At 51.9% G+C, this 25,177-nt stretch overlaps 2 protein-coding genes across 4 annotated transcripts in view; one reads left to right on the top strand and one right to left on the bottom strand.

Moving 5' to 3' along the window:
* Nucleotides 1-25,177, top strand: part of CACNA2D4 (calcium voltage-gated channel auxiliary subunit alpha2delta 4) — a 99,574-nt gene that overhangs the window by 52,192 nt on the left and 22,205 nt on the right. The gene's annotated exons all lie outside the window — the stretch shown is intronic.
* On the bottom strand, nt 23-23,421 carry LRTM2 (leucine rich repeats and transmembrane domains 2). 3 transcript variants are annotated; one of them, XM_046900729.1, is made up of 6 exons: nt 13,444-13,552; nt 13,056-13,267; nt 12,844-12,974; nt 11,353-11,511; nt 6,404-6,994; nt 23-4,290 (listed from the first exon to the last, which is right to left on the bottom strand). In XM_046900729.1, the coding sequence occupies exons 2-6, from the start codon at nt 13,100-13,102 to the stop codon at nt 3,836-3,838; spliced, it is 1,383 nt and encodes a 460-aa protein (XP_046756685.1). In that variant the 5' UTR covers nt 13,103-13,267; nt 13,444-13,552; the 3' UTR covers nt 23-3,835. The 3 variants fall into 3 exon arrangements, with proteins under 3 accessions (XP_046756685.1, XP_004938002.1, XP_004938001.1); XM_004937945.5 differs by lacking the exons at nt 13,056-13,267; nt 13,444-13,552 and adding an exon at nt 22,821-23,421; XM_004937944.5 differs by lacking the exon at nt 13,056-13,267.

Raw genomic sequence — 25,177 nt, 5'->3', positions numbered from 1 at the left:
CTCATTTAAACAAGAACGAGCATAGGAAAATACATTCTTTATTATTCTTCTGTAACAACAAGCCAGAAATATAATATACCTTTAAAAATTTTCTGTCTCATGCCAAAGAAACCTCCATTCAGTCGTTTTAGAAAATCTTGTTGCTCTCCCTCAAACAGTAACAAAAAGAAAAAGAAATTACAAGTGCCATCTGTTCCCTGCAAGAAATGTGCCTGCCTGTACCACAGGTGGGTGTTTGGGGCCAGGGGGTAGCGGGGAGCAGGGGGGGTGTTTTTGGTGGGCCTGCCAGCCCATAAGGAAAGCGTGGCCCCGGCCTATCGGTTGGACCTGCCTGCCCCAGAAGACCATTCCCTGAAGGCAGGCGCCTGCTCTTGGCATTGGTACCCCTGCCTGCAGCAAAGGGTGCGTTTACTGGTGTTCCCCCATGCCTGCAGGGGCACCGGGAGCCCCCGCCCCACACACCAGAGGAACACATTGCCTGGGCTTACAGGGAGCGCTGGGGCTCATTCTGTGCTTGGCATCCTGCAGGAGAGCATAATTTCTGACCCTGTCAGACACTGTGTTCCCTAAAGACGCTTGCTGACAGTGCGATGGCTTTCCAGGTGTGCTTGGAAAGAGTAAGAGCCTTTTTGCCAGTGGTACAAGGAGGTAATTTCCCAGTGAACCCCATTACTCTGCTCTGCGTGAAAGAGGTCAGGCCCTTGTCCTTCCAATTACAGTATTTGCTTTCCAGTAGGACTCCCCACAGCATGCGGCCTTCATGCTTCTCAGCAACATTCCTTTCTCCCCTTTCCTGTCTTTCTCCTTTCCTCGATGGATTTCTAAACACAGCGGTCCCTTGTATAGGATTGAGATGAATCCAGAGTTTCTGCCTTATAACTGAAAACAAAGAGGAAAGGATGGGCGAGGTCACCATCAGCCCCACGACATGAAATATAGAAAATGTTATTAGCAACAAATTAAAATTTGTCGGGACAGGAGGAGGTCACAGGGAAGGTGCAGAGAAAGGAGGATTTCCCCCTTCCCCAGCCCCTGCCTCCCTCCTACTCATTTTGCCTCTAGTCTATCCCCCTAAAAACAATTTCACTCTCTCTCTTGCTCACTCACACTCACACACATACACACATATGTAGATCCCATTGGTTTTGTGCAATGTTTCACCATTATTTGATGCAAGTAAAATATAGATCTATAAATATACCGCTCTGACTCAAGTCCCATTTCAAGTATGATTGCGGAGTCCAGTATGGTGAAGGGAGAAGTTCCCCTGAGAGGGAGGTTGGGGGGGATTTGGATCCAGCAGGCAGAGTCTAGTCCTGGCTTGCTGGGAATGTGGAGCAGCAGTAACACACATAAGGAGTCTGCAGTGCACCAGTTCTGCCCTTCAGAGCGGGCTATGGCTGCGGCAGATGGGATGGTTTGTGTGGCTGTACAGTGTGCATGGGAGAAGAGTCCTTCCTCCTCACATTTTGCCAGCCCCCCCTCCTCCTCCTCATCTTCCTCACAAGCAGCGTGCTGAGTGGGAGTGCGATATGTGCCCACGCTGGTGGGTGGACAGTTTTCTCCCAGTCTTTCTGCCAGGGTAGCCTGGTCTTCTGCTTCCCGGAGAACATCCTCATCTATCCCGTGCAGCCCTGTGTCACGCTTAACGCGGTCCATAGCATCCTGTCTCTTTGCCTCTGGTGGCCCTGGGTAGACCAGAAGGAATTTTGCAACTCCAGGCTTTGATTGAAGACTTGTCATTGCATGCCCATGGGTCAGTAAAACGCCCAGTCTGGGACCAGGGGTGGGTGAGGAGCTGGTGTGCATTGCTCCCACGGGGATCCAGCAGCAGTGAGCAGGAGGGCTGTGAGATGTCCGAAGGCTTCGGGATCCAGCTGGAGCAGGAGGGAGAGGTGAGGTGCCCTGGCAGTGCCACCTGCAGTGCCTGCTGGCCTCTGAACACGGGTGACTCGCAAAGCACCCTGCCAAGCTGGGCTCGCTGCCAGCTTGTTTCCTCATGGCAAGGATCACACCATCCACAGGCACTGTGGATGCACGACCTCCGGTGTCATCTTCCTAGCCCAGGAATACCCACTGTGATGGGTTAGAGCAGGTTACCATGGCAATGTGCGCTCTCCCCTGGAGACAGCATTTTATCCACTTCCAGCAATACAAAATGAGTCCGTATGTTGGGTTTCCTTCATTTTTTCCTCTCTCACTTTTTTTTTTTTTTTTTTCTTTCCCTGTCAGGTTGAAAAAAGCTGAGACTAATAAGAGGCACTGCAGTCTGAGGGCTTTAAAATCTGGTTGGGGGAAGACACTCTGCATGAGAGCAGCAGTGTGTGCAGTTGTACATGGGCATGCTCATGCAGCTGTGGCTGGCAGTGAGCACAGTGCTGATGGTGAGGTGAGCGTATGTAGGCCGTGCTGTACACCATGCCAACTCCTTTTCAGGCTCTCCCCCCGTGTCACTCTAGATTTCAGCCTTTACCTTAAGACCCTCCAAAGTTGTGCTCCTCTCTCCAGTTGCCCATCCACATTGCCCTACTTCGCACACTGTGCTCTCCCCTCTGCTAGCAATGTTAGCTCTCAGGTTGTTTCTTTTTCTCCCCTTCAGCCCACACGACCCCATAGCAGCAGTCACACTGCCTGGACTGATAAGCCATGTTCTCCTCTGTACCCTCCTGATGGCCCACATTTGCTTTGTCTACCAGACATTTCCAAATGGAGGCTTCATATCTTTGCTTTCTCCATCTATCAGAGAATACATAAAATGAATAACAGAACCTCCTTATTTTTCATGCCCTGCATTTGTTTCCACCGACTCATGCTGTAACCTTAATAACTCTGCCTCTCTCTGTCCTTTCTCCCCCATTTTCACCAGCTCCCTACTGTGGCTGAGAAGTTTGTGTTAGCTCTTTAGTGGCAGAGTTCATGTGTTTTGCCCAAAGCAGAAGGTACTACACACACAGTTACAATAAGAGTAAGCTGCAGTGGCTAGATGGATTCGTGGCTGCATGCACAGGACAGATCAGTGTGTGCAAATGTGGCTCTGCAAATGCAGACATAGTATCTGCTTGTATGGAGCTGAACAGACTGTGTGCAATCAGATCAGAGTGAGTCAGGAAGCATGTACAGCGGGATGGCTCTCTCTCTGTGCACCTATAATGGATGATGAGGCAACTGGCAGATTTGGTGCTGGCTGGGAGCAAGAAGAGGGGCTTTGTGCTCTCTGGCAGCATGTTAGAGTGATGTAGGTATCTTTCCACCTTTAAAAGTGAGAAGAGAAACCACTCTCTGACTGTTGTCACCCCCAAGGGACCCTTCGTCCCTTCTGATGCACTCTTGGGCACACCGTGGGCAGCAAGTTACGGTCACACAGCAGCAGTGACCCCTCCATTGGGGTGTGGACACTTCTGGTCCTGCTCCTCCCACAGACTTTCATAGAGCTGCTCTCTCTGTTTCCAGACAGCTCGTGATGGGATACAAGACAACTCAGGACCGAGGCTGAGAGGATGACACAGGTTCCCAGAAGGTGCCAGCTGCCTCCACAGCAGGCATGCGAGGGAAGCTCTGTGCGTGGGCATGAGGCACAGCAAGCACTCGAGGTCTGACTCTACTTTATTTGTCTGGGCCCAAGGGTGAAAGGGCACAAATGGGCCTGGGGCAGAGGAACAGAAATTAGAGTCAGATGCCCTGACTCCCCAGAAGCATGTTGCACTGCTTGGGTGAGTGGAGCAATAGCACAGTCTGTCTTTCTGTCTGGGAAGATGTATTTTGGGAGGACCCCATGCTTGCTTGACTGCTCTCAGGTACCTTTGTTCATTGCTGTCCCTTCCTTCCTAGAAGAGTCTCATGCCACAGAAGAGATTTGTTTTTGCTCTTCATGTTCACCCTCTGTGTCACCCATGAGCGGTTGCCTCTTCTTCAGCTCCCGGTGATACTTGGCCATGAGGGAGGCATAGATGCAGCCATAAGCGGCCGCCACCACCATCATGATGCAAACAATGCCGCAAACCACCCCTGCGATGATCACAGTGCCAATAGCCCGGCGCACACTCACAGGCCGGTATCGCTGTTTCTGAGGGCATCCCACGCTGGGCTCCACTTCTGGTTCTGGGCCCGATTTAGTTTTGGAGGGAGTCGGGCTTCCTTTTGTGCAGGGTGGGCCAGTATTGTCCAGCACAGTGGAGCTGTTCTCATCATCCAGCTGTGAGCAGTAGTTAAACATCTCCATGGGCACCATTCGCATATCCTTCCCTTTCAGCTCCTTGGGCAGGGTGCATGCCAGCTGGTCAATTTTCCCACCTGTCCCAACAGAGATAATAGGAGTGAACCACAGCTTCATCCTGATGCAGGGCTATGGCATAGCATTTAAGGACAACAGAACTAGATCCTCAGGTGAGATAAAGTTCCTGTGTCTCCATTCACACCTGACAAGGATTTGTCCTGCGGAAGTCAAGTGCAGCAGCATAATGGTTTTCTAGTGGAGGACTGCTTCAGTATAGCTCTGAGGCCATATAGAATCACAGAATCATTAAGGTTGGAAAAGACCACTATGATCACCTAGTCCAACCGTCAGCCCATCCCCACCATGCCCACTAACCATGTCCCTGTGTGCCACATCCACACGGTTCTTGAATACCTCCAGGGGCAGTGACACCACCACCTCCCTGGGCAGCCTGTGCCAATGCAGCACCACTCTTTTTGCGGAGAATTTTTTCCTAATGTCCAACCTGAACCTCGCCTGGCCCAACTTAAGGCCAGCACATCTCATCTTAAATATAATCCAGTCCCTCTTGTGTGAACGCATTACTGGGTGAACAGAATATTCAGAGATCTTCTCCCTACCCCAAATGCAGCCACAGTCTTGCACAGTATGTATCTAGACTCCAGGGGTAAGACTGAAGTCAAGATGTACTGCAGGCCTCCAAATGCTACCATATCCGTAGCCCTTCTGAAGGGTGGAGAGCAGGAGGAATGGCTGCACCTCCATGCACCAGGCAGGTGTGCACCTGATGATATCCTTTAAAATGATTGTTCTGCTTGATTTAGAGATGTTTTGCATGCCTTAGGCCGCCATCAAGGGAATGGCTTGAAACATGACAGTTGGCTAGGATACTTCTATCTAGATGGAATTTGACAGTAGAGCTCATGATGCTTGATATCTGTGTAGGCATCTTTAAGACCAAGATGTGAAAGCCCTCTGAAACCATCTATTAAGTCAGTCTCATGCTTTTTACTGAGTTATATAAGTGTCAGCAGAATCGTTTTAGAAAGGGGGAAATTAAAGAAAAAGATAGGGCCAGGCCCTATCTTCTCAAAATAACAGCAGCTACACAGTGCCATCTTCTAACAACTAATCCACCCCCCCCTCCCTTACAGAAATATGACAGATGTTGAAACAAATGCTTGAGTGAGTTTGGGCAATTTCTTTTTTGGGGGGAAAAACAAAAACAAAAACAAACAAACAAAAACCTCTGCATGCTTTTCATGGACTGTTTGATCTGAGAGTCAAACAAAACAAAACGAAAAAGAGAAAAGTGACGCTCATATGCTTGTTTGATTCTGCTCACACAAATGTGTATATCAGACTGCAGTCTAGCCATAGGCGTAGATAATCTCTTTGCAGCATGGCTGTGATCAGCAGGGATGTGACAGCTGACTGCTGCTATCCACATGATTTGAGACCCTTTCCTGCTCATTGGCTGCGGTGACAGAAGGTCAGGCCTTCCGTCGTCATTCCTGTAAGATGTGCCATTTTGCTGTGAGTCGCAGGTCCTGAAATTATCCGTCAGAACTCCTGCGACGTGATACAGACCTTAAGGATAAGCTGTAAATACAAACTTGTCAAAAAATACTCATTTTGAAATATTGGTTTAGGGACTGAATTATTAATTTGAGCTTTTGGATTTGCCAGTATCAGTTGTAATATTTTCCAAAGCAGCACTGTTCCTGTGGTCCCTTTGCTGAAAGCAGACCCAATGCTTCACAGCCAAATCCAGCTTGTAGTTCTCCCAGCCTAAGGAGAAGACCTGGACAGTTGTTTTCAGGTTTGAAAAGCATTTCTTCTCTTTAGGCACAAAGGGTGAGGGGAACTTTTATAATCCTAAAGTTTTGAAGTTATTTGAGGGAAGTACTTTCCTCTCAAAGAAAAAAAAGAGTCATCTTTGGGATTCGAAACAAAATGAGGAACTGGGGAGCCTGAGGCTGCAGAGGATTCTCAAGCCTGGCAGCATTACTTTATGAAGGTGCAGCAGTGTTATGCTGTCAGTCAGCTTTATAGCACTGTACTCTTGCTCCTTGGCTAAGATCCAGAATTTAGGTCGTTCTGATCTGTCAGCTGTGTCTGCTTGCTTTTCCTCCCTTCCCATAGCAAACTAACACCTGCACGCTCCACTCCCTCTGCACGAGCACCTACCTCGGTAGGAGAACCACTCCATCCAGTGCTTGAAATCCCGCAGGTTGCAGTCACATTCCCAGGGGTTGTCCCCAACCTGGAGCTGCTGCAGGCTGGTTAACGGCTCAAAGGTCACCCTGTCCAGGCTCTGCAAGCGGTTCGACCTGAGCGAGAGCGAGCGGAGAGCAGGCAGGTCATCAAAGATTCCCGAGGGTATCTGGGCCAGGCCGTTGATGGAGAGATCCAGCTGGCGCAGCAGGGCCGTGTGCTGGAGAAGGTCCTTGTCCAAGGCCCGGATGCTGTTGTTCCTCAGCTGGAGCTCTGTGAGGTTCCCCAGGTCGCTGAAGATGTTCTGTGGGAGTTGATCCAAGAAGTTGTTGGATAGATCCAGCCTCTGCAGGGCAGAGAGATTGGAAAACACTGGTCCTGGCAGGATGCTGAGTTTGTTGTTGAGAAACAGGAAGGTCCTGGTGTTTGTGGGGATGTCTGAGGGGATGGAAGAGAGGCCCAAGCCACTACAATCCACTTCCAGGATACCACTGTTGCACTTGCAGGAGGAAGGGCAGGCAAAGAAGGACTCTGCAGCACACAGCGACAGCCAGCAGCCGAGCACTGGGAGGTGGAGAGCAGGGGAGAGGGAAGAGAAAATGCATGTGTTAGAACAGTGCTTTCCCATCCTCAGCCAGCACCACTCTGCACACAGCTACAGACACAGTATGGCCCTCACAGGGGAACTCCTTGCCACAGTGCCCCAAACAAAAGGAGCTTCAGACAGATCCTCCTACTGCTGGCCTGTACCCTGCTAGCATGAGTTTCTCATGAGCTTTTTTTTAATTAGCAAGCAAATAAATATCCTTCCAGTTTCACAGGACATTGTGTCACAGAATTGTAGGGTTGGAAGGGACCTCTGGAGATCATCGAGTCCAATCCTCAGTGATCCCGGATGACTTTGCTGCCAGAGAAGTCAGAAGAGAATGGAGCAGAGAGCTGTAGGAGAGATTACCTCTGATAAAGGACAGCTATTTCGAAATGTCAGAGCTGAGAGAGGGAAGTCAGTGGAATATATTTCAGAAGCTCTGTTTTTTAAAGAAGCAAGCATGTTAATGAAAAGCTTTTAAGGAAAATCAAAACAAAACAACCTACATCTCAGTCTTACTCCTGCACTTTGGGTCATGGTCTTTGTGACATTACACTCAAGTCCAAGTTAGTCTCTAACTCAGGTTATCGTTTGCTCTCCATATCTACAGCATATTGTGCAGGCCTTTTGGAAAAAGACTTTCTTATGAATTAGATTATCTTACAAAGGGATGACCAAAGAAAGCTATTAGCGAGTAACAATGAGACGCTAAGCCACCAGGCACTTTGTATGTGCCATTGCTCTCAAAATAGTCTCTGAGTCCCACAGCAACAGCCCCACAGGCCTCTTCTCTAAGCAAAATTGCCCAAAGCAAAGGAGAGATGAGGAACAAATTCCAGTCTTGTAATTGAAGAAAGGGTGTTAGAAAAAAGGGTTAGCACACAGTCTGTCTCTACTCAAAGGTAAGGTTGGATATTCCACAAGACAGCATTTTCTCAAGCTGTTCTGGATCACTGTTCCAGTAATGGATTCAGATCCTGTGAGAAGTGTCAGGGCTGTAGTTGTCACCCCTTCCTGGGAACCAGTGGCTTTTAAAGCTCTCATTTCTGTGACAAGGAAGCATCAGCAACAGCAAAGCAAGCTTTGTGCCTCCTGTCGTTAGAGGAGTGGGAGTTATGTTTAAGCAGACTGTGTAAAACATTTGCATCCTTCATCCCAATTTCTTTTGTGGAGTTGAGATTAATTGCTTCAGTGTGGGAAGCAAATTCAGCTCCCTCGCTTTTTTTAAGGTGATGAGTTTGAGCATTTGACTAAAACCGAAATAAGTTTGTCTCTGCATCATGCCCTGTCACTTCAGAGAAGTCACTTGGGCCTGGTAGTTTTTAGCAATGAATGGTAGCAAAAATGGAAGCGTTGCTTGTCTCATTATTCTTTCCTGGGTTGGAAACTGCATTCCCTCTTTTTCATCAAACAACCAGCGAGCATTTTATTTTTTGTCCCAAGGGGAATTCTGAAAAGACTGTCACAGGAGAGGTCGCTGGTGCACACCCAGGCTGAGAAGAAGCTCTGGCTGGGACAGGTTTGCGGACAGGTGTGCTTCTCTTCTCTTCCCTCATGCCACTGTTTCTGGGGTTTAGTCAGCCCCCATTGCCCATGTTTTATATCAACTTGGCTTCTATCAGTGATGCAGCTTTCATACTTGAGTCCTGTCATCCTGTGTCCGTTCTTCTTGCGTTGCTGGTGATCCTTGCGAGAACTGGCATATTTTTGGACTGACAGCCTAAGGAGAAATGCACAGCTTGGATGCTAAGCCATATAACTTTATTAAGGACCAAGGGATAAGTGTTCGGAGAGAATCTCTCTGCTCTTCTTTTTTTTTTTTTAATCCATCTTTTCACAATTCCTTCAAGAACTTTTCTTTTTGCTCTACAATTGAGATCTCAGGTGTACATCATCCCAGTCTGCTCTTTTAATGATAATTATAGAACATTACAGTGAGATATAGGCAAGATCTTTACCCTGAGCTCCTCTGTGCTTTCTTGTCATGCAATGGCCGGGGTCAACAGCAGATATTGACATGAAAGCAGATCATAGCCTGTGAACTGGCACAGTGCAGGTACTGCCTGGCTGGGTGATATTTAATTCCATCCAGAATACATCGCTCTCTTGTTGTAGGAAGAGAATTAAAAGAACGAGAACTAGAGTGAGGAAGGGAGAGAGCCATGAGTCACCCGAGTGACCCTGTCTTCTGGATGCTTAACAAAAGTACACTATTAATAATAGAGTGATAGCTGTGATGATGAGATAACATTTAGCTTCTTTGTATACTGAGAAAGGCAAGAGCAGACTGTGTAATGCTATACAGGTAGCCTTCCGTTTGGGGCTTATCTCCCCAAACACCTACCCACCACTGGCCCCAACTGCTTGCCTGTGGGGGGCTGCCAGTGGTGGATAGTCTCAGGCAGCTGACTGTGGTTGTTCAGGAAATGCACATATGCCAAGTTTCTGCAGCCATATAGGATGTGCGAAACATGTCTGTTATTATCCATATCCTGCTTTGATCCAACACCCCTGCCATGGGCAGGGCTGCAACCCAGCAGCTGAGGCTGCCCAGGGCCTCCAACCTGGCCCTGAGTGCCTCCAGGGATGGGGTGCCCACAGCTTCTCTGGGCAGCTGTGCCAGGGCCTCACTGCCCTCTGAGTAAACAATTTCCTCCTAATATCTAATTCAAATTTTCCCTCTTTCAGTTTAAAACCCTTCCCACTTGTTCTATCACTGACAGTGTAAAAAGTTGGTCTCCCTTCCTTCAAGTACTGGAAGGCCACAGTGAGGTCTCTCTGGAGCCTTCTCTTCTTTAAGCTGCTAAAAAAGCCCAACTCCCTCAACTTTTCTTCATAGGAGAGGTGTTCCAGCCCTCTGATCATCTTCATGGCCCTCCTCTGGACCCATCAGCTCCGTGTCTTTTTTGTACTGGAGGCTGCAGGCCTGGACTCAGTACTGCAGATGGGGCCTCATGAGGGCAGAGCTGAGGGAGACAATCCCTCCCATTCCCTGCTGCCATCCCCCTGTTGATGCAGCTCAGGATACTGTTGGCCTTCCAGGCTGCGAGTGCACACTGCTGCCTCATGTCCAGCTTTTCATCCATCAGAACCCCCTCAGGCGGGTCCACTTTTCAAACCTGTCCATGTCTCTTTGGATGGCATCCCTTCCTTCTGTTGCATCAAATGTACCGCTCAGCCTGGTTTCATCATTTCCTTGGAAACAGTGTACTAAACTCACAGAGAGGAGAAAGTCTGATTTCAGGATTTTCAGTCCTTGCAAGTGATGCCTCCACTAAGATGTGAGCAGAGACCAAGAAATTCATCTCACTGGCTACAACGCAGCTTTACAGGGGAGAGAGGGAAGCAATAGGAAGAACCTGAAAGTCTCTTCCAGCCCTGCAGTAGGATGAGCAGCATGTGTTTTTGTGATAGGTGAAGATGAAGTTACTTTGTGAGGTGTTTGGTGACTCGTGTAGGTGGCAGAAAGCTGATCCAGGAATATCAGATTAAGTCAAGACTCAGTAGTATTCATTGTAAATAATTCATACGGCATTCTAGGCTGTGAGGATGGATTACAAAAATGCCTGTTCTTTGGAGAAGGAAATAATTCCCTCAGCTTCTTACGGCAGCTGCCCCAAATTCAATCGGGAGGGCAGGCGGGAGGGAAACCACAGGCCTGGGCATGCAGCAGTGACAGGCACTCCCTAATGTCCCCAGGAGCTTCTCTGCAACACGGGAACACCCCCTGAAGCCCCACATCACCCTGACAGTTCTGCTCTGCACTCAGGGATGCTGCAGCAGATGCCTCTGTCCACTGGGAAGATGCAGATGCTGAACTTTTACAATTCAGTTTGAAAGATATTTTCTTTATTTATTCTTTGATTTTCACTGCATCTGGCAGTGCCCAGTAGGAGAATTCTGCATTTGCATCCCATGTTCCCTTCTAAATTCTGTCGTGACTTCTGCCACGGGGAGCTGGGAGCCGTGCTCGGCAGCCTACGTACAAAGCCCTGCCACAGCGAGGAGGCTGCAGCTTACAGGATGCCGATCTGAGGAGCGTTCGGGTGGATCTGCGTGCAGTGGTATCTGTCTTGCTGTTTCTCACCTGTCAGGCCCACTGGAATTCAGAAGCAATCATCACACACTGTCCCACTTTAAGCCCATCTTCAGCTTGAGAGTCTCGCTCTCCCTCCCAGCTAGCCTGGCCTCTAAAGGAATCAGGAATTAGTTCAAACATCTCCATTCTTAGCTGTCCCTCTCCCCTATTCTTAACCCTGCTGCGACCTATTTTCTTCCCACTCCCTTGACAAAGAGGATCACTGTACTGAGTACCTGAGTAGGCATTACTTACGGCAAGCCTCCTGCCACCTCATGAGGGACCTGCTCCTCCACTGGTGGCTGGCACTCATAGGCAGCATCTTTGTCCTCTCCAGCGCGCCTTCACATCCACCGGTCAGCCCGGTGCTCAGCCCCGGGGTGCGGAGTGACCTCCAAGCCTGCCCGCCCGCTCCTGGTGGGGAGAGCAGAGCAGAGTGGGTGGGATTCGGCTCCTGGCCACAGGACGTAGGGACGGACTCACTGCTCTCCTTTCCCCTCCCCAGCTAGAGTTTTGCCTTTCGGGCAGCAGCCCCGTTTCAGAGGAGAGATGGAGGATGTTGCAGAAGGCGCAGCATGATGAGGGCGTGACAAGAATTCACCTTTACCCTTGCGCTACAGAAATAAGGCCTGATTCTCATAGGTGCCAAAGAGACAAGCCTGTGCTCGAGCAGCCTGCTGCGGCAGCTCCGTGAGCCCAACGTTCAAGGTCATCCTGATGCATGGCTGAGGTGACTCTGCCAGGACAGCTCCCCGCCACTCGCCGCCGTGCCGGCTGCAGCCACCTGTGCATCCCCAGCGCACGCTCAGGCTCACGGAGCCGCCGAGCGGCAGCCAAGCAGCATCTCCCCCCCCCCCCCCCCGTCTTCCCCACCAGCGCGTCCTTTCTGTTTCAAGGTAAAAATGGATGTGGTGCCTAGAGCAGGGCTGGGCAGCGTGGGGATCTCACTGCAGCGACTGCGGGAGCTGAGGAGCCTCCGAGTGGAAGGGAGGGCCTGGGGCGGGGGAGACCGAGTGGGAGTGTTGAAAAGAGAGGAATTACGGCTTAATTAGAAGAAGGAAAAATGCTCAGTCTAATTAGAAACCCAAAGACTGTAAACTCTCCCCTGACAATAGTGACTGACAACAGGTCCCCTCTTCCCTCCTGCTTCCCTGTGGGCAGGAACAAGGGGAACACTGCAGACCCCCCTGGCCCCAGGTGCTCTCTGACATGCCCCCCGCAGTCGCAACAGCACTCAAATGGATGCATTTCTATCAGGGCACAGAGCAAACCACCCCCCGTGCCCCTGAGAGGCTCTGACAGCCTCCATAGCCGTATTTCAGCTGGGCGCTGTGCTCCCTCCAGGACACTCTCCCCATGCACGCGCCCTCCCTCAGGCTCCCGTGACGGATTTATTCTGGACAGGGGTGTAAACCACCGGGAAACATTTAAATCAGCATCTCGGTGAGATAGACAAGCAGGCTCAGTGCCTGGTCTCATGCATGTTGCAAGGCTGTTCCGCTCGTTTACCGAATACGCCAGCTAGATGCAGACCTCACGCAGCACCAAAACCGACCCACTCCAGACTACCGCAGCCCCCCAGCACCCCACGGAGCCAGGGTTGCCTTCCTGCAATCCCTGCTGGAGGAGAAGCCTCAACAAAGAGACTTCCAGCCTCCCCCGTGCCGATGGCTATGTCCTGAATGCCACCCTGAAGCCTCCCGTCTCCGGGAGCAGCGAGGAGGATGAAAAGCCGCCAGCACTTACCTGGAGGGGCTCTGCCCACAGCCACTTCCACCTGGCTCCCTGGGCACCGCACGGATGCTGCCGCTTCCTTCCCTCTCCCTCTGTGACTTTCGCTCCCGGCAGCAGGCTTTCCGTGTGCTCTATTTAACTCCCTACAGCACAGGAATAAACGGCAGAGTTAAGCTGACAGCCACAGAGCCTTATCTGGCTGCCGGATAGTGGGAGCCGCTCACTTCCAAATCCTGTTGCCGACTGATCGCGTCCTTGCTTTCAGCATCATTCAGGGGCTGCCTGCCACGCTCTGTCTTTCCCTCTTCTCCACCTTCACTCCATCTAACTTTGTCTGGGTTATAGATAGCTCTGTTCCTTGCGCTCTTGCCTTTTGGCTCTGTTTTGTAACACCCCATCTGTATCAGCTGGCTTAGCTCCAAGCAGGGGGGCTAAGCTTTGGGGGAAAAAAAAATCAACAAAACCAGCTTGCTTGGGTGCTTCGTGACACCGCGACCCCACTCAGCCCAGGCCCCCTCTCCATCCCAGGGCTGGGGTTTCCCCCTGCCTGCTGCTCCATTCCACCACGCCGACCCCAGGCGATGCCAAGGGGCTGACAGCAGCACTGCGTACCTGAGATTGGTGACAGGGTCGGGGTTTGTACCCCTGGTCCCTTCTGCCCTGGATGGCAATGTCCAGCTCCCACACCCATCCCTGGTACCTCACGGGCGCCTCTTCCTATGAGACAGCGCCAGGGCTCGAGCACCAAGTGCAGGGTGGGAGGAGCAGCAGTGTATAAATAAGCCCTCTCCCTATGTTTAGAATTTATTGCAGTGCATAGTGATTAACACCTGTTCAGCCTTTAATGCTGTCTCCTGTGCTGCAACACGCACAAAGATGGAGGTACCTCAGTGAACCCGTGATTATTTTCAAAGCATGTCACATCAACACAGTACTCCCTGCCCTACAGATAACATCCGTGCCTTTGTGCATTCATACACGTTTCTAAGATTTAAAAGCAAACACTATCATATGCATATACAGACATAGCTGCTAATCTGGCTTGCCTTTACAAATATGTCCACAGAGTTGGGCTTGCACGTGTACTTGGGACTCTTCCGTGACCCATATTCATGTCATCCGTGTCTTGCACGAAACTGCCTACTTCTCCCAGCACAGCATCTGTTCAGGGGGCAGAGCATGAGATTTGGAATAGGTAGAGGTTCCCGAATGCCTAACTGAGAGGGCCAATGAGCTTCTGCATTTCTCCTTTGAAGTCACATGTCTATGGTAAATGCAGCACTGCGAACTTCACGGTCCTGGAACAGCCTGGGACCTACCCGCACCTCAGGGCTCCCCAGGGCATCACCAGAGCTGTCTGGCTGCTCTCAGCCCTACAGCCAGGGACTTATCCAGCAGTGAGGACTGTGCCAGACCCAGGAGTGCCCCAGCCCATAAGGAGAGGCACAGTGCCATCCATTCTGAACTGATGCAGGACTGACTGGGAGCTTAGTGATGGTATACACGGCTGCAGCTCCGAACGCTCTGAAGATACCCAAAGGCGCTACAAACCCAACGTTAGTATTTCTCCCACGACTACTGGATGAGTCCTTCACCCTGGAACAACCTGTCAGCCAATTCCCCTCTGCTCCATGGGACACAGTGTCCAGAGCTTCCTTCCACATGCTTGGAGCTGAATCTCTTCTCCAGATTCTGGAGGAATGAACAGCGGAGCCTGCAGGGCTGATGACCTTTGCTTCTTGCCATTTGGTATAGGAGAGTAAAGTGCAACTTTTTTTAGTTTCAGCTCAAAGCAGCAGAATGAAATCATCCATTTCTTGCCGTGGGCTCCAGAGGCCAAAAATACACTGAGCTGAAGTGCCACTTGGACATTTGGCCTGCCGTCAGACTTCCCAGAGGACTCTAATGAGGATTCCCCTAATTAGCTTAACCAGGGAACTTTACTGCTGGGGGGATGCTGGGGACATTAGTAATGACTCTCCAGTGCTTGCCAGGGCATAAAAGGTACAGCAGGAACTGTCACTGTCTGGTGCTTCCTTCTCCCTGCCCAGATACCAGTCATGTTTGCAGTATCACTCCAAAGCCTTGGCTTTGCTAAGCAGGATCCTAAGGAGCATGCTGTGATGGTGACGAGAGCTTCTGTTGACTGCATCCAGATACTGCTTTAGCATCTTCCCGATTCAGCTTCACGAATGACTTTTAGCATGATAGTAGGTGGTGGTGTTGTTATTTTGTACTTAATGAACCCCAGAAACAAAGCTGTGGCCAGAGCCAGTAGGTAGGTGGACAGAATTATCCCATCTTCCTGCAGGGACATAGAGGCTTTAGAGACAAGTAGCTGTCCCAGCGTGCCACTAGGATGAGCCACGGTCACAAGCAAGGCCCACGGCCTCTGTCTCTGATTCTACCTCCCCATCCTTCGAACTAGCCCAAGCTTGTACCATGGCTCAGGGATCAGACTCCTCTAACAGACTGGCTTACTAGCACTGGCGGGGCATGTGGGTGACCTATATTATAAAAGGGTAGGTAACAGAGGCTACGACAGATGCCAGTGATAAATTACCAGAGTGCAAGCAGACATTCAGCCCTCCCCCACGCTTTCCCTGATGAATGATGGCAAAGTCCCTTCCCAGTGCTGAATTGCTTTAGCCTTTATCAGAAAAGCAGCAGGGCAAGGGAGGGCATGGGGGACACTTAAAGAAGATTATCTCCTCCCCCCCCCCCCTTTTCCTGTTGCTTTTAGGTTTCGTGTTTTGTTACCATTGCCCATAATGAAGGGGAACAGTGGTACCCTAGAGCCCAATGATTAAAGCATGCTGTCCTGTTTCTCTTCCTCCATCAGTACTTGGAGGATGAGTCTGTACACAGAAGGAAGGGAGACACATCAGCCATGTCATCTGATTGCAGCAACTGAAAGTTCATTAAGCAACCTGACTATGAGTCCTAGTGGGGAGCTGTACTCCTCTACAGTACCACAAGTGAGTTTAGGACGCACTGTGCGTGATGCCCATTCTTGATCCCTCAACAGACCTGGGTCAGTTCAGCAGTGAGTTCACACTGAAACCCATCGTCTCAGCAGCAGCTCCTCATTTATTGTTTATTTGGATTGCAAAAGCACCCAGACTTGGCAGCCAAGCTCAGCACCACTACAGAAACATACAGCGTGTCACTGCCCCAGTGCGCCTATAAGCTAAATAGCTGGGGGCTTCATTTCCAACGCTTGCTGATTTATTAACACAAGTGTTCAGGATTCATTAGTGTTGTGCTGTCACAATCGATGGAAAGCACATTTTAAATTCACACTGGAAACCCAGCTGCACAAGAAACGGTGCCATCTGACTTGCAGCAATCGATCACAGCAAAGCAAAGCACCTCATACAGAAAGCTGTAAAGTAAGTAGAAAGCATGCAAAACCCACTCAGCGTTGTAAGGGAATCTGCCACATTCCTGACTTGGTGTGAATAAACCTCACCCTATTCACTGGGATGTGATGAGGTCAGAGATCTTCTGATCTTTGAGATGACAGCGTGTAGGCACCTCTGAAATGCAGATGTGGTTGGTGTTATACAAACATTTCCTCCCCAAAGGCTGCCAAGGAAGGTCAGCTTTATTGCCATTTTATGGAGGGGAAAACCATCTTAGAGGTTACAGTGGCTGCTGAGTTTGGCTGTTGGAGTTTCAGCTGCCCAGATCTTGGTACTTTGTCATGGGCCCACATCAATTCCCAGCTCAGGATTTTCAAAGCTGCCAAGAGCAGTGATTGCTCAGAATTGCACGGGCTTGTGAATGTTCTTCTGCACCACAGAAACACGTGGGGCTTATCAAAGTTATGCAGAATAAAGGAGTTTTGATGGGGCTTTCCCACAGTTATCTGACAGACCTGTGCCAGAATCAGGAGGGGAGCCAGGTGTCTTGATTCCTCCTCCCATACCTTAACCAGGAGACATTATTTGCATCCCAAGTCTTCCTGATCAATGCACAGGGAGACTGGGAAGGGTCAGAGGGGCTGGACCGAGGGCACCAAGCCTAATTGAACCCTCTGAGAAAGCACAGAGCATCCCGAGGGGAGCCAGGGGGCAGCACCAGTGGGGAAGACCCAGATTGCGATGAAGAAGTGGAATTCCTTGGGAGTCTGTGGAAGCAGGTGGGGAGACCGGGATATCCAACACGAGAGTGACAGGAAAGTCCCAGCACAGCAAGAGTGTGGCATATGGAGGAGGCCCGGAGCAGCAGCAGGAGGAGAGCTGAGGGGGCAGCTGGCAGGAAGAAATCCAGCCATGTGTGTGCCAGCATCTTCTCTGAGCGCGACAGACCACGTGCATGCTTCCTTCAGCAGAGCGCGGGCGATGAGCAGGGAAGCGGGTGAGGAGTGGGAGAGGGGCTCAGCAGAGAGACACGTGAGCTGGCTACCCAGTTTCCCCCTCTCTTTTTTTTTTTCTTTCTTCTTTTTTTTTTTTTTTTTCTTGCTTTAAAGCGATGTTTTTTGTTCTTCTCGCACTGTTGGCAAAAATTGATAACCAAGTGAGATGTGGAGGGGGGTTCTGCCTGAAGACTGAGATAACATTTTCTCATCCAGCTGGGAACAGTTGGCTGTGGGTGGTGGCTTGTCACCAGCTCTGCCAGTTCTAATCCAGATCCCAGTTTTTCTCTCAGCTGTGAAGAGCGTTCTCTACAACTTTAATTTCCTGCAGGGGTTAATCCCGTGGTCAGTAATAGCTCAGACCCCTAATCCTCCCACTCAGCCCTTGGCAGAAGAACTGCAGCCTCTCCCAGCTCAGCAGATCGGAGGGAGGCCCTGGTTTGGCTCCTGGTTCCATTTCTGTACCTCACAGGTGTCCTTCAGCTTGCTGGCATTTAGAGCACTGCACTCCCTTCCTGCCAAGCCTGAGGATGGGTGGTGGGTGGGTGGCTTACCCCACGGAGAGCCTCCAGGAGAGAAGGTGGCTCAGTGGGAGAATCCCAGTGCTGTGCTGCTCATCTCCCTCCGCACCCCACCCCACACACCGATACCTTCCACGTTTCTCACTTGGATGGTACTCTGAAATTGAAATTAATCCTTTCTTGGTTTTATTCCGCTTGTGTTCAAGAGCACGGGCCCATGTTTGAGAAGGACTCTCAGGGGGCTCAGGAATCTCAACATGACCCACTGCTTTCCTTAGGTCTCTCATTAGGGGCAAAGGATGCAGTGAGTCTGTACCAGGGAAGGTGCCAGCCTGTCTCAGATGAAGGATGTATATACATGCTCAGAGTACGAAATGGAGGCGCATCAGTTTAGCAGCCAGGTAGGAAAATGCAAGTTTCATTATCAACCATTCACAGCTCTGTCTCTGGGCAGATGGACATCTGTCAAATAGTACAGCCAGACAGCCAAGTCAGAGGATCCTCCAGATCAGTTCCAAGAAACCTGTTACATCTTATCTGGACCATGGTACTTCAGCCGTAAGCTTTTCTACCTGTGCTTCCCAGTTAGTACAGTCAGATGAGGTTCGGCAAGCCTGGGTGAAGCCATACATACAGAGCGTCCCACACCTCCTTATCTGCAACCACTCTTATCTGCAGTAGCCCAGGAGCTGCTTTGCCTTTTTTCATAGTCTGCATTCTGAAACTGGTCAGGCCCCAAGCTCACTGGCCTTCCTAGTGCTTGGCTCACTACTTTTGCTTCTGGGAGCTGAGATACCGCATGGTGAAGAAGCCATAGTGATGGAGGATCGCTGCCACCCAAGCTGCTGAGTGTCACTCCCACTTTTCCTCCCGTAGCACCCTGTCTGCATGTCCCTGGCTGCAGTCCTTCAGAGTCAGTCCATCAGCTGCAAGGACAGCAGCTTCCTGCTCGGCAGTTGGAGCGGGAGGAGGGAGAGGGGGCAGCAAACGCAGTGAGGTGAGGGAAGGAGTTCACTGCTGTCTCACTTCACAAGCTTGTGCCCCTGGCGTATTCCTAGGGGCAGGGATCATCCAGGCATGATGAGCAGTGGTGGGGCAGAGCATGAGATGCCAGCAGTAAAAATCCTCTCTGCTCTTACCGTAAGGGGATCGGCGACCCGGCACACACACAGCTCCTGGCAAACCTCCCAAGGAATGGCTGGCTCTCGTTGTTCACACATGATGCGTTTATACTGAACTCGGAAGGAGACCTTCTGCTGATTTCTTTTTCTGCCTTAGTGAGTTGCATGGATCTGTTTCACTTGGTCGCCATTGTGGCCCCAGTACTGTGGTGTTGCCTGTTAGAGTGGCCTGGAACTCTTCTTCCCCATCGTCCCCCATCACCCTCCCAGAGCATCCAGGAGGGATGTCCCCGCAAAGTCATCACAAACTGCACTGAGGATACTTGAGGATCACTGGGACATGCTTACGCTCTTTACAAGGTGGAAACATTGCCCACAGCTCAAGAAGACATGGTGACAGCTATCAGAACCCAGAGCTCTACCTCCTCGTATGCGTGTGGGCCTGCACACACAGCACAGCCCCATGCTGAAGGGCCTGCTGGGGCTGAAGGATGCCTCAGATCTGAGATGAATTTAGTTTTCTGGAGGTTCTGCAGCTACAGAACAGATATGGGCACGGCAACTTTCACATCCCATCCAAATTACTGGATGCAGAGCAAGACCCACCTCAGACCCTCTGTCCTCACATGGGCACCTCACAGCAAAACTTCAGCTTTGCAGAGTGGCCAAAGGGAGCTTCCCAACTTCCTCACAGCAAGGAGGGGCACAGCAGTGGGGCCTGACCTCAGCCTGCAGCCTTTGCCTGCAGTTCAGGCTTGGATGGCCCCGGTGTGAATTTAGGTCTCAGGCTGTCCTGTGATGGCTGTGAGGCACTGCTCTCTACAAATCCCCGAAAGGTTATGGTGAGGTGAGGGTCAGCCTCTTCTCCCAGGTAACATCAATAGGACAAGAGGGAATGGCCTAAAGTTATGCCAGGGGAGGTTCAGGCTGCATTTTAGGAGACATTTCTTCTCTGAAAGAGTGATAATGCAGTGGCACCAGAGAGGCTGCCCAGGGAGGTGGTGGAGTCACCATCCCTGGGGGTGTTCAAGAGCCATGTGAATGTGGCACTGAGGGACGTGGGCAGTGGGCTGGCAGTTGGACTAGATGAGATTAGAGGTCTTTTATAACCTGAATGATTCTATGATTCTATGATTCAGTGTATAAATGCCACTGCATATGTCTTGTTTTCCTATTCATAAAAAAGTCAAGAAACTCACTTTCATTAAAAAAAAAAAAAGCTATATGAAAGATTATGCCACATGGTTTGCAAAGCCAGTACCTAAATGAGTTAATTATCTGCACAGCCTTCACTCAGCCATTCATACAAATATGCATCACAGCATAGCCTTTGCCCACCCCAGCAGGTACTCTCCCTGTTTTTTTCACAGGGCTCTGTGCCAAACGCAGTGCAAACAACACATGATACTCGGGCTAACAATGAAGACGCTGTAATAACTAAGGCTATTTTTATATGGACAGCTCGAGATATTAAACTGCAGTTTTGGCAACTGGCCACAGTCTGCGCACTCCTAATTTTGTGGGTACCCCACACGAGACCCTAGGGGCCATTTTGCAGAACTGCTGAGTACACACAGCTGTTCTCCAAAATGCTGGCAGCGTAGCCAGCAAACTGGTACGGTCCGAAGGAATTAGTGGCACTGGGAGCCAAGACGCCCCAGGATCCAGTCCTGCACCTGCTGCTCCTTCCCTGCCTAGCTAAGGGAAAATGTCCCTCTTCCTTTCGACAGCAACCAACCGCTCTCATGCCTCATCAACGGCTTAAATCCTCCGTCGTCAGTGAGGCGGCTACAGCAGAGAAAGTCTTCAGAACACCACATGACGATGCATGATGATGTGTTGCCTGAAAGGCTGGGATGTCGGGCAGTAAACAAACAGAAGAGGCACATGCTTAGCTGTACCAAAAAAATAACAGTCCCCTGCTTCCCTCCTCGAGCACCCCTTGAGCCTTGTGAGCATGCAGGGAGATGCTGCCAGGGGCTGCAGCCCAGCATAGACAACATGCTGCTCCGAACGCTGACATCTCCAAGCTTTCAATTGCTTGTTTTAGCAACGCGAAGAAAACTACATTTCATGTAAACCCAAGTGAAGCAACCTTCCCTTTGCTCTATCCGACACGCATTTGAACTGGTATATGGAAATGCATCTTGGTTTTAGCATCCCCTAAGACGCACGGAGCGTTCTTGTTAGCCAGCACTTCAGTACAGCCACAGCAGGAATCAGGTGTGTGCTGGGAGGTGTTAACCCTAGTTAACAGCTAACCCCAGCTCCTGACAGCCAGAGCACGTGCGGTGGTGTGGCTCTTTGGAGCATTACCCAGCTGCCAGGAGCATCCCAGTATGGTCATCTGAATTCCTGCTTGAGCCACCCAAGGCTGGCACAGATGTCAAGCAGTGTGAGCAGCTGCTTGTAACCAAACATGGCAAGTGAGGGAAACTCAGTCAGCAACAGGCGGGTACAGATCAGTCACTGCAGACCTGCCCAGTATTGCCCTGCCACAGCCTTGAGCCTGTCCCTGTGCTGCCCCACTCTCAGCTCCAGGTCTCCTCGTGGCCTTGTGCTGCTGCTGCCCTCCCTGCTGTGCTGGAATCACACTTCTGCGTTCTGGAGAGCTCGGCAAATCCTTCACATTGGGGCTGGAAGAGCCAGAAGAGGGGCAGGGAGCCGGAGATACCCGGGCTAGCATGTGGCATTCACTTTGCTGGAGGCAAGGGTAAAGCCATAATCCAGTCTAAAAATTACGTAAGAGGACTTCCCCCCTTCTCCTTGCAAACTGCCCCTCTGCTGAGGATTTACCATAATTCCTCCGAGTGGACAAGATACGCCGACAGAGCCTGCGCTGATGTCTGATGGGGAGACATCTCCCTCAAGCCTTTTGCTCATGTGGAATAATTCCCTCGCAAATGTTGTTTGCCCACAGCGCTTAGAGAGAGATCCTCCCCCTGAAACGGGCCCAAGTGACAAAGCTCAGAAGAAAAATGGTCTGTGATCCCAGAACGGCACCCCGCCTCCTCCGTGCCAGAACATCCCCTGCTCTGTGACAGGTCCCTCTGAGCCTCCCAGGGCTATCTTCCAGGGTTCCCTTCCCTGCGTGCTTCCCCACCCCTGCCACAACAGCTCTTCCTTCCTCCTGCCATCCTCCGGCAGATCTGCACCTCGAATCCGACTTGCCCGCACCTGGGATGTGCTGGGGCCAGCGCATTTGGTCCCCCCCATGATGATACAAATTGTGGTCCTGAGGCATAGTTCTTTTGCCGTGGCCTCTGTCCAGCACAGCAGAGGCCCGAGCTCACACGTCTCTCTTGCTTAGGGTGAGAGGCGGTGGCAGCGATGCGCCGGGCAGGCAGTGGGAGGAGGGGGCAGGATGCCCTGTGCACCATGTGTGTGTGCACGTGTCGGTTCACGCGTCCATATGCACACATACGTGCACGCTACCACTCACACATATCCCTCCCTCCAAGCAAAATCTGTTGGGGGCTCCGGCTCATTTTAGACTCAATTCAACCCCCTTTTCTCCCGAGCTGAGCTGCCCTCGGAGGCAACGCTGGGAAAGGCTGCCAAGCTCCCCCGTGCTGTATTTTGCCCTTTTCTCCTTAAAGTTCAGAATCACAGGCTCAGCCTGCTGGATACGGCTTAGCGCTCATTTTGGGGTACGCTGGTGGTAGGGCAGCCTCCGCCTCGTGTCAGCAGGCATGTCCCTGAGCTCTGCCTGTGCAGTCGCACATGCACACACACACGCACCCACACGTATGCGCAGCATCCCAAAGCGTGTTTGCTGAACGCCGGACCTCTCACCTACCCAGCGCCGGTCTCGGAGAAGGTGCATCCAGCTGCCCGCGCCAAACTGGCCTAAAAGCAGCACCGCTGCCCTTCGGCCTCACGTCAGCGACTCTGCGGCCCTCCCGGGGGAGGTTGGTTCCGAGGGGCAGCCCCACCGATCTCACATAGGCTGGGGAGGAAGCGCGGCGGGGAGACGGCTCTACTTACGGGGACGGACGCTCCTCTGAGACACGGGGCTTTTCCAGCGCACCCTGGGCAATCCCAAAGCAAATCCAGCGGAACGTGCCTTTTCACCCGGCAGTCGCTCGGAGGGCTCTAGTTGGCACGGGCTCGGCGGCCAGCAGCCCGGCTGGCCGCACCACACGTGGGGCCGAGGAGCCGCGCGCTCAGCGGGCAGAGTGGGGAACGAGCTGTAATCCCCTGCGAGCAATGAACAGAGGGAGAGAGAGCGAGCGGGAGGCGAGGGAGGCTGAGCGCGGGGCTGAGGGTACATCGGCAGCGGCAGCACGGGGACGCGCACCCGCGGTGCAGAGGCATCACCCGGCCGGTGGGCAGGGTCCGATCCGGATCAGCTGGAGGAAGGGGCACGGGGGCTTCCCATCTCTCTCAGCCTATCCTGGGGGAAGAGCCGTGGCTCGCCTTCAGCCTCACCATCTTCCTCCTGCCCCCTCGCTCCTTTCCCTCTCCCGGTACGAGGGGCCGAGGGGGGCAAGGAGGTGCCAGCTTGGGGGTGAGGCAGATTGACGCGAGTCGAGAGGCTGCAAGAGGAGCTCTGAGCCGGGCTGCCTCTTCCCCGCCTCCTCTCGATGTGATGGCTGATCACAATGAGCGGGGGAGAAAGGCAGGCGAAGGGACACCCGCTGTGTTGGCTGCGCATCCTATGGGGATGAGACACCCAGTGCGGGGGACACCAAGGGGCTCGGAGAGAGACCCCCTTCCATCGGTGCTGTGGAAGGCAGGCTGTGTGGCACGGGGACTTAACCAGGCACGGCTGGGCGCATCCCAGCCACTGTCACCCCTCCATACTGGGATGGAGCACGTCTCGGCCTCTGCTGCTGCTTTCCCTAACTCTGGGGGAGCGAGGGGAAACTTGACAGGGGGACAGAAAATGGTTGTAGTGAGGGGAATGGTGGAAGAGGGGAGCAGCGACACCCACAGTGTGCTCCCCTGGGTGGGGGGAGTGGTGGGGAGAGCAGGTCAGACAGGATGGCACTCCGTTTCTAATGGGTGGCAGCCCTGCCCACGGCAGGGGGCTGGGACTGGATGGGCTCAAGGTCCCTTCCAATCCAAGCTGTTCTGTGGTTCATTCTGTGATTCTGAGTCGTGCTTTCCTCTGCCCACCGTGCCACAGCCTGATGGTGAAGGGGCATGGCAGGGACCCAAACCCAAGCCCCTGCCTGTCGCAGGCATCCCACTGCGCTCCCACACCCATCCTGCCGAAGCCAACCCCTTCTTGCTGAGAGGCCCAGCAGCTCACGTTTGCCAGGCTTTGCTGATCCACTTCTGTGTGCTTTTAGCTTCTTGCTATTTTCAATGTGTCTTGAAGTTATTTTTTTAAACGAATTTTTTAGCGGATTTTCTCAGACCGAATGGCGCAGCTCCACTGCTGGCCTGGGGTTGGAGGATGGGAATATTTCAGAGATAGGGATACAGTGGGAAATAAAGGCTGCCCAGGCACATGCTTTCATTGGCAGCACAGTTTTTATTTAAGCATCAAAGCGGCCACCATGAAAACAGGTTGTGAATGGCAAGGTACATCTTGATAAGCGGTCCCCGGGATGTAATCTCGCAACCCTTTGTGACGCCTCTTTGTGATGCGGCAGGCCAGAGAATTAAACCTTGAGAAAAGCTCCTTATGAGAGCAGCATATGGATAATCAAAGAGACAGGCTGGAGAAGGCAGACAGAACGAGAGACGGCAGAGGATGAGCTAATGAGGCAGACATGCTCGGTGAAGGAAGGAGCAGGTGGAGGGGACGCTGTTCTCTCCACGCTGAACCAAGAAGCTGGTAGCAGCGGGTGCTGGCCGGGCCTGCAGGTGGGAAGCTGCCTGCTGCTAGGTAGCTCCTCAGCCTGATGTAGCAGCAGCTCGATGTGCGAGCATGCAGCATGGCTTTTGTTTCATTTCTGGGAAACTGGAGGCGCCCAAGTTATTTGCGCATTGGTTGGAATAATGCGATTTGCCACGGTCCCTCCAAGGACTTCACGGCTGTTGCTGTGCAGCACACAGGGCCACTCGCAATTTCATGGCCTTGGATCTTCCACTCTCGCAGCACGCTCTGCAACCAGAGCAAAAAGGGCCCTTAGCAATCACTCACACTTCTGTATGAGAAGAGGCTCTTTTTCCAGTCCTTTCCCTCTCAGCTGAGCTGTCCATCCACGCCGGGGTGAGGAGTGGTGGTACCAGGCAGGAGCATGGGGCAGTCCTTCCGCCATGGCTTCCTTTGATGGGTGCTGTGCAGACAGGCAAACCTGTCTGCAAGTCTAGAAGGGGACAGACCCTGCAGCTCTGGCCAGGCTCAGGATGTGCTGCGTCTGCCTGCTGGGCAGAGGCAGGGATGGCAA

Source organism: Gallus gallus, chromosome 1, assembly GCF_016699485.2.
Source record: "Gallus gallus isolate bGalGal1 chromosome 1, bGalGal1.mat.broiler.GRCg7b, whole genome shotgun sequence".
Classification (NCBI taxonomy): domain Eukaryota; kingdom Metazoa; phylum Chordata; class Aves; order Galliformes; family Phasianidae; genus Gallus; species Gallus gallus.
This window is presented reverse-complemented; position numbering and strand designations above follow the sequence as displayed.